The sequence below is a fragment of the Kogia breviceps genome, chromosome 8, assembly GCF_026419965.1.
Source record: "Kogia breviceps isolate mKogBre1 chromosome 8, mKogBre1 haplotype 1, whole genome shotgun sequence".
NCBI lineage: Eukaryota > Metazoa > Chordata > Mammalia > Artiodactyla > Physeteridae > Kogia > Kogia breviceps.
Window position 1 is genome coordinate 88,682,622 of NC_081317.1, and position 22,964 is coordinate 88,705,585.

General features: G+C 52.7%; 5 protein-coding genes across 15 annotated transcripts in view; 2 read left to right on the plus strand and 3 right to left on the minus strand.

Moving 5' to 3' along the window:
• TLN1 (talin 1) overlaps positions 1–1,014 on the minus strand; it is a 31,967-nt gene extending 30,953 nt beyond the window's left edge. The window contains exon 1 of one of the 2 annotated variants that reach the window (XM_059072136.2): positions 635–1,014. The gene's annotated coding sequence lies outside the window, so the exon portion shown is untranslated. The remainder of the gene's footprint in view (positions 1–634) is intronic. The other variant, XM_059072137.2, reaches the window with a different exon arrangement.
• Positions 635–5,131, plus strand: CREB3 (cAMP responsive element binding protein 3). 3 transcript variants are annotated; one of them, XM_067039667.1, is made up of 10 exons: positions 635–1,126; positions 1,323–1,460; positions 1,566–1,713; positions 1,791–1,858; positions 1,966–2,064; positions 3,271–3,377; positions 3,488–3,556; positions 4,196–4,280; positions 4,378–4,462; positions 4,541–5,131. In XM_067039667.1, exons 2-10 carry the CDS (start codon positions 1,323–1,325, stop codon positions 4,855–4,857), a joined length of 1,116 nt encoding a protein of 371 aa, XP_066895768.1. In that variant the 5' UTR covers positions 635–1,126; the 3' UTR covers positions 4,858–5,131. The 3 variants fall into 3 exon arrangements, with proteins under 3 accessions (XP_066895768.1, XP_066895769.1, XP_058928152.1); XM_067039668.1 differs by having other exon boundaries at positions 635–1,122; XM_059072169.2 differs by having other exon boundaries at positions 1,125–1,239.
• GBA2 (glucosylceramidase beta 2) lies at positions 4,993–17,106 on the minus strand. 3 transcript variants are annotated; one of them, XM_067039656.1, is made up of 18 exons: positions 16,831–17,106; positions 15,456–16,040; positions 12,266–12,357; positions 11,854–11,969; positions 9,570–9,788; positions 9,026–9,265; positions 8,698–8,800; positions 8,389–8,542; positions 8,173–8,298; positions 7,805–7,977; positions 7,462–7,566; positions 7,140–7,247; positions 6,888–7,039; positions 6,659–6,765; positions 6,369–6,511; positions 6,174–6,289; positions 5,883–6,074; positions 4,993–5,590 (listed from the first exon to the last, which is right to left on the minus strand). In XM_067039656.1, exons 1-18 carry the CDS (start codon positions 16,875–16,877, stop codon positions 5,294–5,296), a joined length of 3,075 nt encoding a protein of 1,024 aa, XP_066895757.1. In that variant the 5' UTR covers positions 16,878–17,106; the 3' UTR covers positions 4,993–5,293. The 3 variants fall into 3 exon arrangements, with proteins under 3 accessions (XP_066895757.1, XP_058928136.1, XP_058928137.2); XM_059072153.2 differs by having other exon boundaries at positions 16,800–16,919; XM_059072154.2 differs by lacking the exon at positions 7,462–7,566 and having other exon boundaries at positions 16,831–16,937.
• Positions 16,128–22,964, plus strand: part of RGP1 (RGP1 homolog, RAB6A GEF complex partner 1) — a 37,056-nt gene continuing 30,219 nt past the window's right edge. For 2 of the 6 annotated variants that reach the window (XM_067039662.1, XM_067039661.1), the window contains exons 1-9: positions 16,400–16,509; positions 16,857–16,991; positions 17,367–17,503; positions 17,783–17,866; positions 17,968–18,117; positions 18,392–18,538; positions 18,750–18,877; positions 19,086–19,275; positions 19,780–19,931. In XM_067039662.1, the coding sequence (XP_066895763.1) occupies positions 16,876–16,991; positions 17,367–17,503; positions 17,783–17,866; positions 17,968–18,117; positions 18,392–18,538; positions 18,750–18,877; positions 19,086–19,275; positions 19,780–19,931 (1,104 nt within the window). In that variant the 5' untranslated portion in view covers positions 16,400–16,509; positions 16,857–16,875. Of the gene's footprint in view, positions 16,283–16,399; positions 16,510–16,856; positions 16,992–17,366; positions 17,504–17,782; positions 17,867–17,967; positions 18,118–18,391; positions 18,539–18,749; positions 18,878–19,085; positions 19,276–19,779; positions 21,436–21,757; positions 22,095–22,964 lie in introns of those variants that run through there. The other 4 variants (XM_067039663.1, XM_059072167.2, XM_067039664.1 and 1 more) reach the window with 4 other exon arrangements.
• Positions 20,159–22,713, minus strand: MSMP (microseminoprotein, prostate associated). Its single transcript, XM_059072204.2, has 3 exons — positions 21,074–22,713; positions 20,780–20,888; positions 20,159–20,407 (listed from the first exon to the last, which is right to left on the minus strand). The coding sequence occupies exons 1-3, from the start codon at positions 21,201–21,203 to the stop codon at positions 20,227–20,229; spliced, it is 420 nt and encodes a 139-aa protein (XP_058928187.1). The 5' UTR covers positions 21,204–22,713; the 3' UTR covers positions 20,159–20,226.

Genomic DNA, 22,964 nt, shown 5'->3' on the forward strand with positions numbered 1-22,964 from the left:
TAACCCTAAATCTTGACTCCTAAACCTAAAGCTCATTTGTCACTTGATTCCTGATTCACCCCTTCCCTGTTTATCCCTAATACTGACTATGTCAACCTTCTCTAATCCCTAAAACTGGACTTCTAACCTAGTTCCTGTTGGTGACACTTAACCTGACCCTGAACGCTAACTTTGACTTATGTTGGCCATCCTAGAAAACTAAATAATGCCCTTAATCCAAACTTCACCTACACAAAACGCACCTGACTCACACTAATAAATCTAAATTTTAACCCCGGTTTTATAACTCCAAAAGCTAACCTTAACTCCTAAACCCAACTCCACCTAATCCGCACCTCACCCAATGTGTTCCTACTCACCCGCTATCAACTAACCTCAAAGCCGATCCCCGCCCTGCGCCACACTGCCACCCACTCCTCACCCTCTCCCAAACCTATCTGCTCCCAGGAAGGGCCAAGCTCCCGAAAAACGGCCTATTTAACTCCGACCACAAGCGGAGATACACTGGACGCTGACCTCTCCAACAGGACCCGAAACAGACGCATAAGAGTCAGCGGCCCCGCCCGCCCACCCGCCTCCCGGACCTGGCCTCGCAGCCCCACCCTGAAGCCCCAGCTCGCTCGGTCCTCCCTACCTGCGCTGCCCGGCTCTGTGCCCCGCCCGCTGGTCTGCTAACCCGCTCGTTCTCCCGGTGGCTCTCAGGCTCCGGCCTCGCCCTCTCTTCGACACTCTCTCGGCCACTTCCGTCCCGGGAACGTCCCCCACCCGCGGGCGGCGCCCTGGGCCCGCGCTCTATGGTCGCGGGGGCTGCAGGAAGCTGCTCTAGCTCCAGCTCTCGATGCTCGGGAGCCCGCCGACTACCGGCAGCCCCTCCCCGGCAGGAAGCGAGGGTGCGGCGCAGTCAGAAAAAGCGCCCGAACTGCGCCGGAGTTCCGTTTTAGGTTCTAATCCTTCCTTCTTCTAGCCCGGGGAGAAGGCGAGGGCGGTTCCCCAGAATGCCCGCCCCCAGGGAGTGAGGGGGCGGCAGGCACGTACCCTCTATTTGCATAGCGCCCGGGACGTGGCGCGCACCGACGCCGCTTCCGCGTCGGGGGGAACTCCAAGTCCCGGAATGCCTCTCGGGTAGGTGCGTCACTTGTGTTGTGTTGGAAGTTGCGGGGAATCGAGTCTGGGAGGCGGGTCCGTTTTCAGAGACCCTGCTAGCAGCTAGGAGGAAAACTCCCGTTGAGGAGCCTATAGGTGGGGTCGACTGACGGTCCGGGTTGGGGATTGGGGCTGGGTGGAGGGGTGAACTCCTGCGTTTCTGCACATCCTTTCCGTAGATGTCTCATATGGAGCTGGCGTTGGACCCGGTTGACCATGACCTGCTGGGCTTCCTGCTAGAGGAAAGCGGAGGTTTGGTGGCGGCGCCCGATGAGGCCTTGGCGGCTCCGCTGGGTTGGGAGCTGCCACTTTTTGAGGTGGGTAGGGGTCTGAGTCGGGGAGGCCCGGGGCCGGTTGTGGGGTGGGTCCCTAAGGCAGCGGGTGGTGATAGGTTAAAGCCTGTTAATCTGAACCCTGTGCAGGCTCTGGATAATTGGGACGTAGAGGATTTCCTGAGCTGCCTGCCGAGTCCACCAGCATCGTTGAACGTTTTCAGCAACTCTAATCCCTGTCTTGTCCACCATGATCACACCTATTCTCTCTCACAGGAGCATGTCTCCATAGATGAAGGTAAGTCTGAAAATAAGTGAAGTTTTGGGGGAGGAGAGGACTCACGGGCCTGGCTATTCATACTTTCCCTTTTGCAGGTAATGAGAGATATGGAGAAGAGGGGGCTCAGACGACTCCATTGCATGTGGAGGAGTCGGCAGAGCAGGTACTTGACTTGATTTACAGGAGGATTATTCCCGCATTGCACGGATTGGGGCAGGATTCTGCATTCCTTTCTGACATCCCTTTGCAACTCTGCTGCCCATCTCTCAGGAACCCCAGGAGATTGCTAGGCTAATACTGACTGAGGAGGAGAAGAGGCTCTTGGAAAAGGAGGGGCTTACCCTGCCTGGGACGCTTCCTCTCACTAAGGTAAGACTCCATTGGAGGAGGTTTGTGAGTCCCAAGTAGGCCAGTTCTGTTAATTTTATATCAGTAACTTGAAAAAGAACTGCGGTGAGAGATTAGCACATTTGTTGTTACTAGGAAGCTGGAGCATGTAGTTAGTGTGCTGGGTGCAAGGGCAGATGGTGGTTTTGCACGGCTTGTACAAATTCTGCTGTTCTTTTTATGTAAGAATTCAAAATTATCAGGGTAATATTAGTAAAGGGATTTGTTAAGTACTGTGCAAGCATGGGGCCCTGACACTTATATTTCACTGGTTTTGTGCTAATCTACCTATAGCTGAATAGTAGAATTAAGTATTAGGGTTCATCAAGGCTGGATTGAGTAGTATCACAAGAATAAGTGTAAAATCCCGATTTTCAAGCAGTGAGTGGCAGCTTCACATGCACAGCATTGTGGTACTGTGATGAAATCAATGTTCATTAACAGAAAGGTTAAAAGAATTTTAAGTTCTTAAAAGTACAAGTTGAGGGAATTCCCTGGCAGTCCAGTGGTTAGGACTCTGTGCTTTCACTGATGAGGGCCAGGGTTCAATCCCTGGTCGGGGAACTAAGATTCCACAAGCTGCGATAAAAAAAATTACAGGTTGAGTCAACAGTGTGATATGGCTACTAAGAAAGTGAATGGGGTTTGGAAGCTGTATCTTCAGATATCAGTTATCTAACAGCGTTGCTGCTAGAAGGGCAGTAACCATCTTGCTCTCCTTTTTACTGGCTAGAAAGCATCTTAGTTTCCAGTTTTGAGCCCAGATCTTTGACAGATATTAAGAGGATGCAGTCCATCCTGAGAAGAGTAGATAAGATGATGAGTTAAGTTTTTTGCCCAGTTTTTTTAAACTCTGAAGAGATGTCAAGTGCTTTGAAATAGCTAAAGACCTTTGTTCTATTACAGCCCCAGAGACCAGGTGCTAGGTAAGTCCAATAGGTAGAAATGATAGAGGCAGATGTTGGCTCACGATAAGGAAGTTTTTTTTAGTAAATAAAATTGTTACAGTGGTTTGGCTCGTGAGGGCATTAACAACTGGTCCTCGGAGGCACTCAGACAGAAGCAGAGTGCCTGTTGGTCAGGGAAGCTGTAGAAGGAATTTCCACATTGGGAAGATCGAACTCAGTTGCCTTCAAACTCTTCGTCTAATGTTCCTTGGATGATACCCCTTTTCCTGTCTTCTCTCAGATGGAGGAACAAGTTCTGAAACGAGTGCGGAGGAAGATTCGAAACAAAAAGTCTGCTCAAGAGAGCCGCAGGAAGAAGAAGGTGTATGTGGGGCGTTTAGAGAGCAGGTATAAAAGGGAGTGGGACTCGGGGGTGGGGAGAACAGAGGTAATTGGAAGTGTTAGGTTTTTGAAGGGAGGATACAGGCCATGCCCCCACTTCCCTGTTATTCCTCCAGGGTCCTGAAATACACAGCCCAGAATCTGGAGCTACAGAACAAAGTACAGCTCCTGGAGGAAGAGAATCTGTAAGCAACTCTTCGACATCAGTCCTTTCTCATCCCTCCCATTTAATAGTCTCAGTCTTTCTCCTGCTCCACACTTGATTTCTAACTAGGCAGCTCCCACGTGTAAGGTCTGGTGCTTGGCCTTTAGTGGGTCTCTGATTCTAAGAAGTTCATAATAGTGGGGAATAAATTTACAAGTAACTATGGATAAGTATCAAGAAGGAGAAAGGAGGGAATAAGACCGACCTCACGTGGCAGATGGCATTTGATAGTAGATAGGATTCTGGGGTGGAGGTGTGGGGAGCATTCTAGGCAGAGAGAACACAGCATAGTCCAGTCTGGCTGGAACCCTAACACGGGTGAGTTGGGCTGGAAGGTAGAGAACGTATAATCCCTGGTGAGGATTGTGTGCAGAGCTGATCAGGCAATGTAGAACCACTGAAGGGGTTTGCAAAAGTTTAAATTAGGGCAGAGATGTGTGTGTTTGTTTTAGTGAGGTCAGGCATTTTGTTCAGAGAGGAAGAGATCACTTGCAAAAATAGGTCCAAAAGTAAGAGAGGATCCAGTGAACAGATGGAGGGGATGAACTTAACAGGAGGGTTTTGTTGTATGTCAGGGTGCCAGGCCAGGGGCTGCTGTCTGTCCCCTCTCTTCCTCTAGGTCCCTTTTGGATCAGTTGAGGAGACTCCAGGCCATCATGATTCAGACAGCAAACAAAGCCAGCAGCGGCAGCACCTGTGTCTTGGTGAGGATGGTGATGGAAGGAGAGGTTCTCTTCTCAGGTGGCAGGGATAGGAGTGCAATGCAAAGCCCTTCTTCATCTCTTTTCTCCTGTGCTCCAGGTCCTGCTGTTCTCTTTCTTTCTCCTTTTCGTACCTGTGATGTACTCATCGGACACAAGGGGGAGCCTGCCAGCTGAGCGTGGAGGTGAGAGCCTTGAGGATACCATTAAGGAAGGGCTAGGGGAGAAGCCCGGCCTGCCCTGAACAGCATTTGTCTCCTCAGTGTTGTCCCGCCAGCTTCGTGCCCTCCCCAGTGAGGACCCTCCCCAGCTGGAGCTGCCTGCCCTGCAATCAGAGGTACCAAAGGACAGCTTGGACCATGAGCTCCAGGCTTCTAGCAATTCTTGCTGCCTCTTCTATCACATGCCTCAAGCTCCTAGCGCAGTGCCTCCCCCGAAGCTGCCACTGCCTGACAGTTTCTCAACGTCCTCCTGCCCAGGTCCCATCTCTCCCCTGCATGCAAATCACACAAGTGAGGGAGGATGGCTCTCTACCCACAGCTCCATGTCTGTTATCTTGCCGGGCAGATATTCAGGCTAGGTGTGAGGATGTGGGGGTCTCAGTCATGGTCTGCTGCCCCCAGTCTGTGTTCAGAGGAAAAGGGACGGGAGGGGGCTCGCCTCAGGTCCTGGTGCCCTGTCAGGAAGTCTGAGGACTCAAACACACCACACTTACTGGCTTTCTGGGTCTTTTATTTGTACCCATGTATGTCTGTCACCCCATGAATGGGCCTGGGGGAATCAGCTGACCTCCTTGAACACTTCATGCAGTGAGGGAATGGGATAAGAAGAAAGAAATAAATAAGTGATTCTGATGCATGGGTCACACTCAACCCCTCTTTACTGGCGCGGTTGGGTAGGGAGAAGGGAGAGCATGATTGTCCTGGTGGCTCAGGGCTGCAGGAGAGTGGGGGCAGGTGTGGAGGAGGAGGAAGGGCCAGGCTGAACGCTGGGCTGTTAGCGCCTCCTTCCACAGTTCACGAGGTGCACCCTGGGCTTGGGTTTGCCACGGCTTCCTTTGGTCCAGGTTTGGGCCTGGTGCTTAGTCCTGTGTCCTGTTTGGCGATTGGCCCAGGGGCCTTTTTATGCTGCTGCTGCTGCTGCTGCTGCAGGGCCAGCTGCATGGCCCAGATGCTCAGCGGCCGCATGTAGGCCAGCGAGCGGAACACCTGCTGCTGGCAGTACGCCTCAGGCGTCTGGAAGGCCAGGCCCAGGCGCTCCCACACAGTACGGTAGCAGCCTTCAGCTGTCTGGAAGCCCTCCCAAGTCAGGCCCTGTCAGGAGAGATGGCAGTCATATTACTTGGCAACCCCTGAGTAGCTATTCCAGCTGGACAGACAGAATAGGGTCTGTGCCCTCAAGGAGTTCCCAGCGAGTGGGAGAGATAAACTTGACTCACAAGCAGAAGCCTGAAGGCAGGAGATAGAATGCATGCCAGGGAAAAGGCGGGGAGCTCTCTGGATGCATAAGATGACATTGAATTAGGCTGTACAGAAGTTTGATGGCTGAGGAAGTTTGCTAGGCCAAGGTACAGATGGCAGAGAGATGGGGAAGGGAGTGAATTACCTCTTGGATCATGGTGGCTGCCAGCCCGTAGACCACACCCACCCAGACTTCATCAGACTGGACACTGGATCTATCAGGAACACCATGGGGCTGCATTCCATTCACAGCCCCCATGGCCCCTCCTGCAAAGCCCTGGACATTGAACTCAAAGATAGTTTGGAGAGCACGGACCACATGTGGGGTAGGAAATACCTAGTGGGGCAAGGGAAGAAACACAGTCTCTTAAACTTGGTTCCCACCTCCAGGAAAAACCCTTACCTTTCTCTCCGGTTCCTCCTCCTAGTCTCTCACCTCACTGTCTCCTTCTCCTAGGCCACTGGCCCTCAGGAACCACTGGCCAGCACACTGGTCAGACATGATGCTATAGGACTGAGGCTGAGAGCTGCAGTCATAGTTGTAATAGCGGCCTGGAGGAGGGGAAGGACAAAGTAAGGCTCCTTGCCTCCCCAGAGCTGCCTTAAGATTCCGTAGGATCCCCTAACTCACCATTCCACAGCAGTCTCTCATAGGCTTCTTGGCCCCGGCTAAGGATGGAAGAAAATCTATCTTGGACCTCCTGTGCCCCACACAGAACAGCCATCTTGACCATCACAGCCACAGCTGCCAGCCACAGGCCTCCACAGTAAGCACTGATCAGAGACACAGGTTCAGGGAATTAGCCTGGCAGCTCTAGCCATTCCCATGTAGAAATAATAGGCAGTCACTCTTCCTTAAGGCCACAATCCCTTGATGCCCAGTTCCCCATCTCAGGCCCCTGGAAATCCCTACCCCCCAACCTGGGGCCTGTGGTGACCCATCCATCATAGGTTTGGTCTGCATAGCCTCCATTCTCAATGAGTCCATCTTGGTCCTTGTCAAACTTCATTTCAGACTCCATCACGGCCTAGAGAGGGACCAAGACACTGAAGACCTAGATGCTAAGAAAAGACAACAGTAGCCAGATGGGCTCTCCCCAAACACCAGGTAGCACGCCCCTGGCATGACCACTGCACATGCATCCCTTACCAGACACACAGGCCACATGTCCCTCAGGAAGCAGTGGTCACCCGTCAGGTAATAGTCCCGATAAACCTGCAGCACAAACTTCAGGTTCAGGTCCTTCCAGTCCGCAGTATCATGGACCACATATGCATTGACCCGGAGCCATGGCTCATCATCTGGGGAGAGGAGAAAACCTGGTTCATCTGCACTGCAGGGTAGGGTAGAGGGTGCAAAAATTGAGGAAGAGAAGCTCATTTGTGGTTGAGGGACTTTTACCTGGATCCCCAACATCATGGGGCACGACGTTCCTCCTTTTCACAGGTGCTGTTATCCCACTCATCAGGTACCGTTGCTGTGCCAGGTCCTCCCTGAGAGTGGCCAGAGCTGGGGGAGCAGATACACAAGCGGGGCGGGGGGGGCAGGGCAGGGAATGGGTAGGCTTGGGGTAGGGCACAGAACTGTGTGTGTGTGACTCCAGAGGGGAACCAATAAGCAGGATCCACATTATGTTTGGGTGGAAGAGACAGTGTGAGGGACCGCAAAGGTTCAGGGGCGTGGAGAGCTAAGAGGGCAGAAGAGGCACAAAAGGGACCCTCACCCATGTCATACTGCAGGCTGAGCTCGAGTTTGGGCCAGAGCATGACGAGGGCAAAGGAAGCATAAAAGTGGACATCATATGTGTTGTACATGCGATATTCCTGGCCTGGAGGAATGAGGGAGACACACTGTTGCCAGGATTCCTGCTGCTCCTTCATATTGCTCTGCCTAGCTGCTCCTCTAGCATTGGGGGTGGGGCACCTTCACACTCCATACCTGACACTTACCCCATCATCCCAACCAGTACCCTGGGATAGGCAACACCCATCATCCCGCCTGGGGGCAGGGCACCAACTGGCCTCATGGATATGGCCTGCCATGCTGCGTGCACCAGCAGCCCATACCTTCAAGGTAGCCGAATCGACCATACTCTCGTAGGAGGGGGCGGAGCTGACACATGCTCTCCACCAGCTCCTCTCGAAGGCAGTCCTCAGGAACTTCCAGCCATACTGTGCCCCCATCAGCCAGGAAGTATAGTTCATTGAACAGCGCAGATTTGTACCAGGCAGGCAAGGATCTGGGGAGTCAGGAGGGAATGGTCTAATGAGCGTGGACCTCCCAGGAAAGGATGGATTCTGGGGTTCAGCAGAGTAGGGGTCCCAAGTGAATCCCAGCCCAACTCTGCTGACTTTGGTGGGTGGAGACTGAATCAAGGAGTCCCACTTGAGGTTGAGTGCCTGGGAGAAAGGCAAGAGATGGGCCCCATTGGCACCTGTCATCCAATACCGGGCTCTGCCAAGCCGAGATCCTCTCTTCCCAGTCTGCATATCGGCACAGTGCATAGTGGCTAAGGGTGGGTGCTGCATCACCATCTGGGCCAAAGAACCTTGTGTACCGCCTGGGGTGGAGAGAAAGGGGAGGGATGAGAATGTGGGCTCCAGCTCAGAGCCCCAGCACCATGGACCCTGTGCTCTCTCATTCCCATCACCTGTAGTAGACCTGGCCCTTTGCTCCAAACATGATTCTGGGCATGTCCCAAGCCAGTGAGAACTCCAAGCGGCGCTGGCCTCGAGGTGGCAGCTTACCCATAACACACACAGCCCCAGCGATGCCTACTCCTTTCTGCGAGGGGGCGCTTTGGCCTGAGAGAAGCACAAGATGAATCAGCACAGGCACCCCCTTCAGCCGCAGGGGTCCCTAACATGGGAATAAAGCCTGCTTATAACCAGGCCTCCCACCCCTGCTCCCAAAACAGGGACCTCTCTTCCCACCACCTCCCTGTCAGACCCCCCATCACCAGCGAGGGAGTCCAGCTGTCCATCCTGAAGTAGATCCTGCCACACCTGCTGCCCAGCGCTGTCAGGGTCAAAGGCTGTGAGGTGGGTTACCATAGTATCTGCCTGTTAAGGGGCCAAAGACTCTGTGAGGAGAAACTCCACAGGTACACCAGCTCCTGACTAACTCTCCTGAATATCTTCCCACCTCCAAGTTCCAGAGGCTAGGGTGGTGAGGGTAGGACTCAGGAGTTGAGGAAGTGAAGAGACCATGGTGGCATGGGGGGTGGGCTCGGGCCAGGCTGAGAGTAGGGGTTCAGAGGCTATGGTATGGGGCAGGCTCCTCCATACCGTGAGTCGTGCAGCCACAGCCATCGTGTAGGGATTTGGAGGGGTTGGATGATGCAGAAGCAGCCCCTGTACAGTCTCCCCATCACGCTCCAGACAGAAGGGCTCATTCCACAACCCCCCTGGGGCATCGTCTTCACCCCCCAGTCCATTCCGCATGGAGAACATGATGGACACGTCCAGGGCTTCATCCCCTTCATTTTCCACATCCCACACAAAGACTCCTACAGGCAGGCTGCTGTCCTGGGAGCAGAAGATCAGACTCAGATGGTCCCAGCGTATCCCTTCTGGCCCCACTCCCCAGGATCAGTCCTTGGCACCGAGGATCTGACTCAAATACCCGGCAATATACTGTCTTCCACTTGCATCTCCCCATATTGCCTGGCAGGCTGTCTGCCAGGAGACAGAAGACCAATTGGGCAGTGGTCCTAGGAAACCAGCATGATGTTCACTCTCCACCCCCTCTTGCGTAGGTCATGGAACTTCCAGGAAAGACAGATCCTGGGGAAGGGAGAGCAATGGAGGAAACACAGAAGGGGAGCCTCACCTGGTAGTCATGGGGTAAGATGGGTGTGATCTGGCGGCAGGTGAGGGTGACATTTTGGCCAGGAAGCTGATAGACAGTCCAGGCTCGGGGATAGAGGGCGTGGTAGAATGCAAAGTACCCACACAAGCCCCAGTTCCAGCTGTGCAGGACACTCGGGCGCTCCACAGACAGGACTTGCTGGTACACAGTCTGCCCTTTCCGGCGCAAACACACTGTGAACTAAACCAAGAAGATACATGGGCTGGAATGGGGTAACCCACAGGTACCTCAAACAAGTCTCCCTCTCCTCAGAGCAGCTCCTGCCCTGCCAGAGCCCACAGTGGTGACCAATGCACCACAGCCTCACTCATCCCACAGGCCTTCCCCCCAAGCTCGGAGTAACCACCGAGTTGTGCCTCCCCCATCTATCTCCCTTCTCAGTAATGTGGTCTTAGTGCCCTAAGCCAGGCCCTCACCATCTCTGCTCTTACCCTCTGCCTCTTCTCATTTGGATTTCAGACTGATCTTTCTTACAGAGAAATGAAGATATGTTAGTCTGTGTTTATAATGTTTCAGTGACTCCCGGTGGTCCTCAGGCTAAAGTCTAAACTCATCTACCTGGCTTTCAAGGCCCTTCTTGATGTGGCCTCTCCCAGCCCATCAGACTCATTACCTGTTCGAGCCCTTATATTCTGCTCATATCAAATACTGTTCCTTGAGAACACTACATTTTCTCCTCCAAGCTTTTGCTCATGTTCATTCTCCATTTGGTAAAACCCCTCATCCTTCAAGGCCTAGGTCAAATGCCATCTCCTCTTCTCAAGCAGTGTGTCATTCTCCTGTGTGTCCCCCTACCCCTCTAGTCTAGCATGTTATAATGTGCTCACGGGCTTCCCTGGTGGCGCAGTGGTTGAGAATCCGCCTGCCGATGCAGGGGACACAGGTTCATGCCCCAGTCTGGGAGGATCCCACATGCCGCGGAGCGGCTGGGCCCGTGAGCCATGGCCGCTGAGCCTGTACGTCCAGAGCCTGTGCTCCGCAACGGGAGAGGCCACAGCAGTGAGAGGCCCACGTACCACAAAAAAAAAAAAAAATGTGCTCACATTCTGACTCCCTGACTCCTCTGGAAGGGAGGGCTATGAGGGATTAATATCTCTACCTTGGTTCAAAGTATGCCTGATATCTTTAATGTATATATGCCTGTTATCTTTAATGTATATATCAAATAATTTTTTTATGTTGTTGGAATAGTAGGTAATGGTTAAGACCACGGACTTTTAGCCACAGAGAAAACTGGTTCTGAATTCCTGTGCTTCCATTTACTAACCATGTGACCTTGGGCACATTACTAAATCTCTTTGAATCTTAGTTTCCTCATGTGTAAAATAGACCTAATAATGGCACTTCGCTTGTAGGACTGTCTTTAAATATTAAATATTATACAAAAGAGTCACAAGGCTGGAAGACATTCCCCCAGGATACCTCAGGGATGAGCCACAGAGGAAGCTTGGGGCATTGGGCAAGGCTGGTAAATCTGAACTAGGAAGGGCATTATCATTAACAGGACTCAAGGTCTGCTAGTCATTTCTCCTTTGAAGATAAGCTGGAAGCTGGAGGCCTCCCTCAGACAGGAAATAGGAACTTGGTGGACAACTCAACATGTGAGGGCACTAGAGAGATATGATGAAAGGTAGACCACATTGCCTCTGGCATTCAAAGGCATTCATCACTCCTTGATGAAGGAACACAGGGAAAAGAAGTGAAGCTTCAGAAAAGGGAAAAAGTCTGGAGATCTATGCCTGGGAGAGGGGCTTCCCAGGCCCCCAGCCAGAGACACCTCCAGAGGAGAGACCACCAGCAGAGAAGCTGGCCTCTGGCTGAAGCCTGGCAAATCAGGGCGAGCAGTGGGCACTCTGTGCATCCTGTCTTCCTGTGCTTTTGTAGACTGTTGGTTTGTTTTCCCTTCTGATCTTTCAACCAGGTTAAGTGATCCTGGAATTCTCTGACTCTCTGTGGCTGGGTACTGGCTCAGCTAGTGGAACTGGGGCAGCAAAGTAGGTAGGAGGCATTTACTAGAAAAATGAAGGGCACAGGGGTCCCTTTTTTCTTTTGGGGAACGTGTGCTCTGAGTGTCTCGTTCCTATAGTACATCCTAGCACAGGGCTGGGCACACGGAAAGCATCCTGAGAGTACTTACTGGACTAAATCATGTACATCTCTAATTGCCACATCCTACACTAGCGAAGAGACCCTTCCTGGCCTGAGAAGTACTGCCTGGACCTCTCCTCCACCTCCTGGCTCTTACTTGATCAGCAATGACTGTTTGGTGCTGGTACATTCCAGGATTAAGCTGCCAACGACAGAACTGGCCTCTCCAGCCTCTGGTGATAGTGCCTCCCCCAATGCCACCCAAGGGACAACCTAGAGAAAGAATCAGGATGGTTAGTGGGGCATGGGAGAGGAAAATGAGCCCATTTCTCACTTTTTAGACTATAAAGATGGGTTCCTCTAAACACCATGGGGATATCAAATCGACACATTGTACATTTTAAACTTACACAATGTTATATGTCAGTTATATCTCAATAAAGCTGGGGAAAAAACCCTAGGGGCTGGGTCAGTGCAACTTAAATAAGCTGAAAGCCTCTTTGCCTAGCTCTGCAGTAGGCCTGGACACTGGGCCCTCTCTGACTGGGGAGAGCTGGAGTGAGGCTCACCATAGATCTGTCTCAGGGGCACAGAGTTGATGAGGTCAATGAAAGGTGTCTTCTTCTCCACCTGGGTCTTCCGGTACCACCACTGCAAGTACCTAAGGAGCAAGGGGCAGTGTGAGTGGAGGGGCGGCAGGTGGCAGTCACCAGCCTCTCTTTGGACACCCAGCTGTGACTTCCCATTAAATGTCCCGAGGACCCATCGCCTTCACTTCCAAACCTCTCCTACTCTCAACATCTCTACAATTCAAGGTCCTCTCATCTTCCCAGTCACCCCAGGTCACAGTATGGGACTGTCTTTGTTTCTCCTCTCTACTCTCCTTAGAAGGAGCTTTCTGATCTTTCCACACCACTAACTCCACCACCACTGCTTTAATTTACTCCAGGAACTTTTGTCTGAGGTGCTGAAAGGGCCAGTTATGGTTTCCTGATTTATAATCACTCCCACCCCACATACAGGCAAAGGCTGCTGCGATAACTTTCTTCTTTTTAAAATGATGATTTTTCTTCCTGATTATGAAAGGTGAAAATTTGGAGAATGCACTAGGTGGAAGGTGAAAAAATTCCCACCCATATACAACCAGTGTTTACATTTGGGGGCATTTCCTTTTAAGTCTTTTTCTTTTTTTTTTCTTTTTCTTTTAAGTTCAGCATTTAAACTGTAAGCTCTCTAATTTTGCTTTCTTATAATATCCCAGTAAAGCCTTCTAAAAACCACATTTTCCTGGTCTTATCCAATTTGCTCTGTATCCAATAGGCAAATGATTCTATTTGGGATTCAAGGCTTTGACATCTCAGTCTATTTTCTAATCTTCCTTCCTACAAACTCCCGTTCAGAGTGGGTCCTCATTAAGCAACCCCTGCCCTGCCAAACTCTCTCCCAATTCCACTCTTCTCCCTCACCAGCTAGTTTATACACATTGTTCAAGCACACCACTTGTAACCATGTAATTGGGTAACCCCACTGAGGCTTAGTTTCCTCATCTACAAAATGGGGATGCCTCTTGCCCTTCCTACCTCAAGGAATGGTTGTAAGGGCAAATGGCACAGTAGATAGGAAAGCCACAAAGTGGAATATCCGTGCATACACTGTCTCAACTCCCAATCAGACACTGTCCTGTTATTTTAGTGTTCCTCATGTGAATCTGACATACTTTTAAGTTTCTTGGGGAAAGGGACAGTGACAAGGACTAGCTGATTATTACCCACAGCGTCAAGCACAGGGCAGGGCACATGGTCTGCAGTCAGTAACTATTTGATGAATTTACAAAGAACGTATGTACAGACAATGGGGCATAAGAGAAATGAACAGGGACAGGAGCAAGGGGAGGGAAAATCTGACTAAAGAACAGGGAGGGTACATTCTGGGGGTGAGAGGAGAGGGAGGGAAGACGAAGGATGGGATGATGGGAAGGCAGATCTTCTTTGCCAGCTTAGAGGAAACTGGACTTTGAAACTGGAGGCCACAAAGGATTGGTGAAGGGAGGGAGGGCACAGCGCGGATTAGGGCAGTGAGGGAGAAATGCAAGATATGAAGATAGGCAGAACAAAGGAGTATCAGGCGCAGAACAAGCACTCAATACATATTTATTGAATGAATGGATTCTGGCTGAAAGGGAGAGCAACCAAAATTGAGTTCTTACCGCTCTAAGGCCAAGAGAACTCTGTCTTGCTGGAGCTCCTGATCACAGTACCTACCCCCAGTTCAGCTTCCTCTCAGAGCCCACCTTTCTCTCACTCCACTTAGCTGCTGGCCATTCCTGACCTATTTGGCCTTTTCCATAATTTCAGCCCCCACTTAAGAATAATTATTCAGAATTTTTCCTTGTCTCACCCCTGCTTTCTCCTCAATGCAGGACCTCATCTCATTCCAAAACCCCTGTGTCGGTGATCCCCACCCTGTCCTGGGATGCAGAGCCAAGTCCAGGGGGCTAAGCACAGCTTCAGGCCTCTGTGATTCGGCTCATACTTAGGGACTGGGGGGCTAGGATGCCTACAGATTGGTTCTTGACCTCAATGTCCCCACCACGTGCACCCCAATGTGCTGCTCTCAGTACCCCAGCCCTAGATCCTATTTTGACCCAAAGCCTTTTGGGGTCAAAACTAGGCTGGGTCAATTTCAGAAGCAGCCTGGAGGGATTATTTTTGTCTGGTACAGGCCACCCAGGGGAACTGGCAAAGGAGTCAGATACCCAGGCAGTGACAGGCCCTTCCCACTGCCTAGGGCTTGGGTTAGGTACACGGGCTCCCCACCCCAGCCCGAGAGCACTGACTGCAGAAGAGAAGGAGCCCTTATTTAAGAGGTTACCAGGGCTGGGTTTCCCGAACTTTAAGCCTCCCTACCCAGCTCTGTGTTTACTGTGTGGACTGACTCAGGATGACCTCTGGGTGAAGCTTTCTGTTCTCACATCCACCTGTTCCTGTTAATAGGTCTTGGCCCCATCACTAGCCTTTGAACTCAGTGGGGATCTGAAGGGATCTGGAGGAGTTCTACAGCCCAGGATAAGCTCTTGGAGTGTCTGCCACCCTTGTGTGTGGGGAGACCAGGAAATGCTCTGGAAGATTATTACTAAGCTCTGGGGACCCCTAAGGCAGTGCCTCTCTGGTCAAAGGTCTTTGCTTTTTATATAACGGGCCATCTATTCCAGAATAGAGTGAACAGCACCTCTTATAGCTCTCTCCTTACGGTTGAGAGCAGGAAGGCTCTCACTCTCTCCCTGGAGCCAAAACTTGAGGAAAGAAGCTGATGGGTGTGGGGACTATTAAATGCTGTGCCTAAAAAAAGTTCAATGAATACTCCAGCTGCTCAGGAGGGGCTGAGAATCCCGCCCCCTCCCCAGAAAACAACATTGTATCAGTACCACAGCTGCCAGAATATCCCTTCCTACCTTGTCACAAAGTATAGCTAATCCTAAAGAGCAATCTCTGGAAAAGAGGGTGTATGTGAGAGGGAGCCTAAATGACAACAAGGCCCAAATGCTCCTGCTCTTTCTTGCTAAAAAGACAAGTTACTGGAAGGAAGGGGGTTGCAAAGAGATGCGACCTGGTCTCACCCTCCAAAATCATGGGCTTAAGAATCATGTTGGGAATGGGGGCCACCTGACTAGGACAAGGTATCCACCTACTTTCTCACCCTTTCCTGCCTGTGCTGGAACGAAGTGAGGTATAAGGTAGTCTAGCAATGGGATCTACTCACCTCAAGCCCATGCCCAAATGCTTCATTAGGTTGCTTAGCGAGACATTGTTGGCATTAAAAGGTTTCCTCTTCTCTGCAAACTCGTGAGCCAGGCAGATGCGCCAGCCAAAGGGAGGCACCTGGTAGCCCTTGGCTTTACCCTCATAGGAAGCCATCAGCTGCCCAAAGTCCTGCGGATTGCTGTAGCCCTGCTCAGTCTGGGGTTGACTGTCCTCAGGGTTCTGGCAGTCTGTAACCTGCACAGCCTCAGTGCCTCCAGTATTTTCAGGGCAATAAGACTGTGGATCCCCTTTGGCACAGCTGGTCTGTTCCGAGGCTGGGACTCCGGTTCTCATATTCCCTGGATTCTGGGTCCCCACGACCTCGGTGGTCTCGGTTCCCGAGCTTTCTGGTACAAAGTATCTGGCCAGACAAGCCCAGATGTGGGCGCGGATTGTTGTTAGGTGTTCTCTCGGAGGGCCGGCTTCTGGGGAAAGCTGACGTGAGCTGGTGTCTCCGTGGAGCCGGGGAGCTGTTGCTGCTGCTGCGGTGGCGGCGAGAGCAATAAAGCCGCCACGGTCTCCCCCTCGGTTGTCTCTCTGGGTCCTGGGCGGGAAGGATCGGGTCTCGACGTCATTGGGCCGCGGTGATTAGCTGGCCCTGCCAAAGGGCGACTGGGCCCGCGGAGAGGGGAGGAGCCCCCGGGACCAGCCCGTCAGGCACCGCCCCCGGGGCCGGCCTGGGAGTTCGCGGCAGCCCCGTCCCAGTCCCTGGGCCGTGGCACCAGGCCCCCCAGGGGTGGGCGCCGGGTCCCGCCGGCCAGTGTCCGGGACGGCGCTCGCACCCAGGTGCCAGCCCGTGGGAAGGTGACCCAGGGCGGCGGGACCACTAGAGCCCCTTCCGGCTCTGTCGGCCGGGCGCTTCCGGCCGGAAGGGGCTCCCACGGGGAAGAGGTGGGGGGGGCCGAGGGAAGTCCCGCCTCTGCCGCGGCCGCAGCCACGCACTAGGTCCTGGCTCGGAGGGGCGGGCGACTGAGGGCCTAGGTGCACCGAGACCCCAGTTTCGACCGTGCGAGGTGTCCGGGCTAGGGGCGCGAGATGCCGGGCGGCCGTGGCCCTGGGCTGGGATGTGGAACCTCGAGGGAAGGGGGCAGAAGTGGCCTGGGGGTCCCAGCGGGGTTGGGGGAATATTCGGCGCTGAGAGGGGCGGGGGGCTGGGATCCAGAGCGACTCCCTCTCCCTCCGCAGTGCCGAGTCAGCTTCCGCCATACCTCCCTTCCGCCGTCCCGCATCCCAAATCTGGGCGCTTCCCTCTGACACCCTGGTGCTGAACGCCCATTCCCCGGGTCCTCACCCCCAGGCTCACCTGAGACACCCCTCCTGGCCGTGGTACTGACCTCTGATACCCCTTGTTTCCTTCTAGATCCGATTCCGGAGCTGCCATGATTGAAGTGGTAGCAGAGCTGAGCAGAGGTCCTGTGTTTCTGGCAGGGGAGGCGCTCGAGTGTGTGGTGACTGTCACCAACCCCCTGCCCCCCACGGCCACTTCTGCATCCAGGTGGGGATGCTGGTACTGAAGAAGGGGGTCCTTCTGGGAGGAAGCCTGGTATCTATAGTGCTGAGCCAGAGCTCAGGTTGTCCTGTGACTACAGCACCACCTTCTTGCTCATTGTGCTCTCATTGTAGGAAAGGCTATTTAACAGAAGATGTGGGTGATATAGTTCTCCACTCTCCTTTCCTCTCTCCTCCCCCACTCCCCCTTTTACCCAGTATACTTCTCTTTGTTTAATGATTTCTCTTTGGGGTTCTGGATTCTCTGTTCCAGAAGACAGCCACGTCACTGTGTTGGTCTTCTCAGTGTGGTAGGGAGTTTGGGGGAGCATTTGTGAGGTCAAGAACTGCCCTCTGATGTCCTTTTTTCCTCCTCCCACAGTGAGGCTCTGGCATGGGCCAGTGCCCAAATCCACTGCCAGTTCCATGCCAGTGAGAGTCGAGTAGCACTGCCTCCCCCTGACTCCAGTCAGCCAGATGTCCAGCCTGAGAGCCAGACTGTCTTTCAACCACACCGAGGTTAGAGATGGGGCATTTGCCTTTGGAGGGGGATGGAATCATTGTTACCCAAGGGTGAAATTGTCAGTGAGTCATTATAGTCTCTGTTGCACTGGGGATGTGGGAGAATGTAGTTATTGCTTTGGCGGTGTAAAACTGTTCCTATCTCACAACGAGAAAAGAGGAGTGGCTTGGTTTGGGTTGCCCTTTGTTGGCAGTGCTTACTGCCCCCACTTGCTGTGCTAGCCTTCTCCAGTACTAGACAATGGGATTATTAAGTTGCAGTCTTATCTTTTCTAGGTGAGAGGGGTCAGTGTATCCTTTCCACTCCACCAAAAATCCTATTCTGTGACTTGAGGCTAGACCCTGGAGAGTCAAAATCATGTGAGTGACTGCCCCCTGACCCCTCGATTGCCTTCTAAGGCTCCTGGAGGGAGGACCTCTCTGGCTGCTTCTGGCTGCCCTGACTACTACTTCCCAACCAGACTCCTACAGCGAAGTGCTGCCTATAGAGGGACCACCCTCCTTTCGGGGTCAGTCAGTCAAGTATGTCTACAAACTGACCATTGGCTGCCAACGTGTCAACTCACCCATCACTTTACTCAGGGTCCCTCTGAGGGTTCTTGTGCTGACTGGTAAGTAAGGGTTCCTGGAGGGAAGGGCTGGAGAAGAGCCTCACCAAAGCAGAAATGATCCTTAGAGGGTTTGTGAGAGGGGCTGGAGGGAAGCTTCCTGGTCTTAGTGAAGGTGTGAGGGGGTTGGGGAGAGAAGGTTCTGGAGCATAGGTGAGATGTGTACCTCAGCCGTGGTGCCCCTTACCTACAGCCCTCTCAGGTTGGAGTCTAAAACCCTACCCACTACTCTTCTCTCTGTTCTCCCCCACCACCTCTCCACTCATTTTCTCTCCAGGCCTTCAAGATGTCCGCTTTCCCCAGGAGGAGGCAGTAGCCCCATCCAGTCCATTCTTGGAAGAGGATGAATGTGGCAAGAAGGACTCATGGCTCGCTGAGCTGGCTGGGGAGCGCCTTATGGCTGCCACATCCTGCCGCAGCCTCCGTGAGAAGCCCTTCACATTGCCCCACCCCATCCTCCCCTCATAGTATTCCTGTCTCGGAGACGGAGTCTGCTAGCTGCCACATTCTCCTGAGGATCCATTGATACCTCACCCCAGATTCCAAAGGAAAAGCCCCACCTTTTGGCCTCTGGCTTCCAGCCCTAGACATTCCCCAGTGTGGACCCCAGGCTTACTGTGTCCCATTCTCCCCAGATCTGTACAACATCAGTGATGGCCGAGGAAAAGTTGGGACATTTGGCATCTTCAAATCTGTATACAGACTTGGCGAGGACGTGGTGGGGACCTTAAACTTAGGAGAAGGAACTGTAGCTTGTTTGCAGGTGAGAAAGGAGAGTGACTTTGGGGGAACTGGGTCTGAAGGTCTAGGGTGGAAAGAGAGGGCCTGCATAAAGAGGGGTGGCAGGTAGAAATGGGCAGTGAGGTCACCCAGGGTCCCTCTGGTAAAACAGCGTGAGGTTGGGCTTCCCTCCCACCTGGAGTCAGCGCATCCCAGCGCCTGCCAACACACACTTCTCTTCTTGCTCCCAGTTTTCAGTGAGCTTACAGACGGAGGAGCGTGTGCAGCCTGAGTACCAGCGGCGCCGCGGGGCAGGGGGTGCCCCCTCTGTGTCTCATGTCACTCATGCCCGGCACCAGGAGTCCTGCTTACATACAACCAGAACGAGCTTCTCCCTCCCCATCCCTCTCAGCTCCACACCAGGCTTCTGCACAGCCGTTGGTGAGACCCTGACTATTACCGGGGGTGGGAGGCATGGTAAGATGCTGCGCTTAGGTAGCGTATAATGAATCCTGATTCCTAACACAGTCCCAGACATACCCACATCCAGTCTCTGACCCTCAACACTTTCTCAGACCTTCAGCCTGTTTCCTGGGTGCACTGACCCCTAAATTCTTAACAGCTTTGCACATCTTCACTCCCCCTACCCACTGAGACCCTGTGATGCACTGATCTCTGACTCGCCATTGCATTTACCTCAAGCTACCAAGTCTTGACTGTCCCACACTTGGGTTATTAGGTACTTGATGCCATTGTCCTTACCGTCGTGGTTCCAGTTTACACACTAGATTTCTTCGGCTAAACTCTCGATCCTAGCTCCCTGCCCCACACCTCCCTGCTCTTCCTGAATACAGAATTTTTTTTTTTCTCATTTGCTACCACATCCTGTCATTGGGTTTTACTCCTGGCTTCTAATGCTTCTACCTTTATCTTTTTTCCCCACAGTATCCCTGAAGTGGCGTTTGCATTTTGAATTTGTAACATCCCGAGAACCAGGTTTGGTGCTCCTACCTCCCATGGAACAGCCCGAACCTGTCACCTGGACAGGGCCTGAGCAAGTGCCCGTGGACACCTTCAGCTGGGACCTCCCCATCAAGGTGCTGCCTACAAGCCCTACCCTGGCCTCATATGCGGCCCCAGGCCCCAGCACCAGCACCATAACCATCTGAAACTGGCCCACGTGGCACTACTTTCTTCAGGATCCTGAGAACTCAGCACCTGACTCTAGTAGGGCCCATTTTTTCCACCTGGGGTCCAGTGGCACAGATAATGAGAGGCAGGCTTTCGGCTGTAGCATTAATTTATTTATTCAGAATAAACCGGAAGCTGCTAGTGGTTTCCCTGGAAGTGGCAGCAGCAGTGGGCAGTCAGCAAAAGGGCGGCCAGTTGAGTTTAGCTGGAGTGGGGAGCAGGAGCCGCAGGAATAGGGGTGTTAGCTGAGCCCCACTCTGGGTCGGGCCCTCCCCCTTTGCAGGGCAGCCGAGGGTCTGATTTTTGCACCAGGGAGAACTTGCACGTTCCTGCCTCCTGACGTACCTCACACCCAGCGGGGAAGTCGATAGGATGCTGGGACCTGGGGAACCAAAGGACAGGGAAGGAGTCAGGACAGTGGAGGTCCACCTTTATCCCTGCCTCGCATCCCCCCTCCCAGCGTTCCTCCCATATCTTCCCCCAGTGCCCCTGTCCACCCTAACCGAGCTCTTGCCTGCCATATATGGATTTTTTTCATTTCATAGCAGGAATATTTTCCCTCTAGATCCACCCCAACTCCCCTTACTTTGTAGCCTGAAGCCTTCTCTCTCACATTTTTGTTGGTACCTTCAGGTTCGGCCCGCTTCATTACTGCTACTTTGTTCATTCTCACACCGCAGCAATCTAGTCACGCCCTGGCCATCTCTGTCACTCACATCAAAGCCATTCTCTCTGGCCCTCAGTGGTCACTCACGTGTCACAGCAGCCCACACCGACGGGATGCAGACAGGTGCAGTGGAAACAGTCCTTGCGGAGCCAAGACTCGCCCAGGGTGAAATGTTTCCCTTCATGGTGGCAGGGCGCTAGGGAAGAGCAGGAAATGTCAGTGTGCTGGAGCGGAGGGAGTAAGTGCTGCCGCCCCCGCGTTTACCCTCTCCTGTTTCCCAGCCCCGGGGATCTGGGTCTTCTGACACAGGGTCACCCCTGAGCCCCCTTCCTCCCAGTGCCCTCCGCTTCTGTCCTTCCCTAAAGCCTCACCCAGCTTTACCTTGAGCTTGGAAGTAGCACTTGCTGTGGACTCCTGGGAGCTGGAGGAGCAGAGATATCACCAAGCAGGTGATCCCCCAGCCACCCAGGGTCCCCTTAACCTGTCCAGCCCAGAGCATCCATAAGGCCATTCCTGCAGTACGGCCCTTTTGGACCGTTCCTGGCTTCTGTTCAGGCTACTCTGGTCTTGTCTCCTTGGCTCTTCTTTGTTTCTCCCCTCGAGTCTTAGTTTCTGCCTTTCTCCCCTGGGCTCCTGTTTCGTACCATCTCCGTGCCCTCTCACAGGCTTGGGGATGTTTATAAAGTGAGGACCCTGGCCCCCTGCTGAGTAGAGCTGGAAAAGCTGTAACTCTGTTTCCTGAGGTGAGGGCATGAAAACAAGAGGTCTAGCTTTAACAAGCTGTGAGAGCTGATTCATGCCCCACACAGCTAGGGGGAGGGAGGTGGCCATGGAAGGGGCACTGGACTGGGCATTTCCCCAACAAGGAGGTGGGAGGGGTGGGGGCCCCCAGGTGGTCCCCAGAACTCTTCCCTGGCCTGGAGAGGAAGCATTCCACCATCTTCCCCCGCCCTGTAAAACACACACACACACACACACACACACACACACACACACACACACACATATTCTCTGTTTCTGTCTCTCTCTCTGTCTCTGTCTCTCTGTCTCTCTCTCTCTCTCCAGGGGTGTGTACGCTGGGATCCCTGCCTGGACCGGAGGGAGGCATTTCCTGGGGATGGCTAATCCTGTGCCCCAGCCAAACCGAGGAGATGCAGTAGGGTGCGACAGCCAGAGGCTCCAGGAGAGTGAACAGGCACCTGGAGTGGAGAATGTTTCTCTCAGACCCTAGGGCAGGGTCTCCTTGCAGTATCCTAGAGATATGGCTGCCCCTCAGAGATTAGGGCTGGGGGGCAGGTGTCTCATTTTTACAGGCATCCCAGAGATTATCCATTGTTCATCACCCCCAAACATACTGCAAATAAAGGTTCTCCCCATGTCTGGGGACGGTTCTTTCAAAGAACATCTCTAAATGCCCTAATGGTATGGGTCACTCCAGTTTCACAGAGATACCCCTCTTATCTCCTGTACATTATGGAATGAGAATTTAGGAACTTATCCTCTGACATCCTTTTTTGGGTTTCCTGCAAGTTCTGGAGAACCTAAAGATGGATGATTAAGAGTATAGGTTAAAGAGTCAGACTCTGGATTTAGATCCTGGTTCTACTTAAGAGCTGTGTGACATAGGGCAAGTTAGTTCACCTCTCTAAACCTGTTTCCTTATCTATAAACTGGGATAGCAATATTAACTCATAGGGTTGTCAAGAGGATGAAATGAGATAATGCGTGTAGTGCTCCTAGTACTGTCCCTGGCACATAGCCCTCCAAAAAGAGTGACTACTGTGGCTGGTGCTAGATGTTCCTTTCTTTGAATGATGGTGAGCAGCTCTGTGTGCACAGCTGAAGGCTTCTGCTGGGGCTGCTGTCTCCTGGCACAGACTTCTGCCCCTTTCACACTAAACGCTTCTTGTCATCCCCAACACCTTCAAAACCTGCCTCCAGCAACATTTTGCTTTTGGTCCGTGTATCCTTGAAATTCTAAATGTCTGCTTTGAGAAACAGTGTTGCTAATAAAGCCTACTTTTCCTAGGTCAGTACCCTCACTTCTACCCTGGGAAGAGGTATCCTTTTTCCATCCTTCCAGCTAACTTTAGGACTCCTGCTTTTTCTGGTAAGGATTCTGATTCACTTCTTCCCATCCCCACTCAAGTGAACTCTCAAGTTCTCCTTTCTGACCAGTCGAATGCTGGCCACCTCATTGGTACTAATTGCCCCAATCAAGCTGGATTTCTTTCACTTTTTCACACTTCAAAGACCTCTGTTCCAGCTATTC

What these genes read in the sequence shown, in the direction of transcription:
- CREB3 (XM_067039667.1), top strand. Translation starts at nt 1,323, where the DNA reads ATGTCTCATATGGAGCTGGCGTTGGACCCGGTTGACCATGACCTGCTG. An exon ending in GGGAGCTGCCACTTTTTGAG is followed by an intron (nt 1,461 to 1,565) that starts GTGGGTAGGGGT and finishes AACCCTGTGCAG; the next exon opens with GCTCTGGATAATTGGGACGT. An exon ending in TGGAGGAGTCGGCAGAGCAG is followed by an intron (nt 1,859 to 1,965) that starts GTACTTGACTTG and finishes CCCATCTCTCAG; the next exon opens with GAACCCCAGGAGATTGCTAG.
- GBA2 (XM_067039656.1), bottom strand. Translation starts at nt 16,877, where the DNA reads ATGGCAGCTCCGGAATCGGATCTAGAAGGAAACAAGGGGTATCAGAG. An exon ending in ACAGCTGGACTCCCTCGCTG is followed by an intron (nt 8,543 to 8,697) that starts GTGATGGGGGGT and finishes TGCTTCTCTCAG; the next exon opens with GCCAAAGCGCCCCCTCGCAG. An exon ending in CAGCCACCATGATCCAAGAG is followed by an intron (nt 5,591 to 5,882) that starts GTAATTCACTCC and finishes CTCTCCTGACAG; the next exon opens with GGCCTGACTTGGGAGGGCTT.
- MSMP (XM_059072204.2), bottom strand. Translation starts at nt 21,203, where the DNA reads ATGGCCTTATGGATGCTCTGGGCTGGACAGGTTAAGGGGACCCTGGGT. An exon ending in GTGCTACTTCCAAGCTCAAG is followed by an intron (nt 20,889 to 21,073) that starts GTAAAGCTGGGT and finishes GCTCTTCCCTAG; the next exon opens with CGCCCTGCCACCATGAAGGG. An exon ending in GGTGTGGGCTGCTGTGACAC is followed by an intron (nt 20,408 to 20,779) that starts GTGAGTGACCAC and finishes TTGGTTCCCCAG; the next exon opens with GTCCCAGCATCCTATCGACT.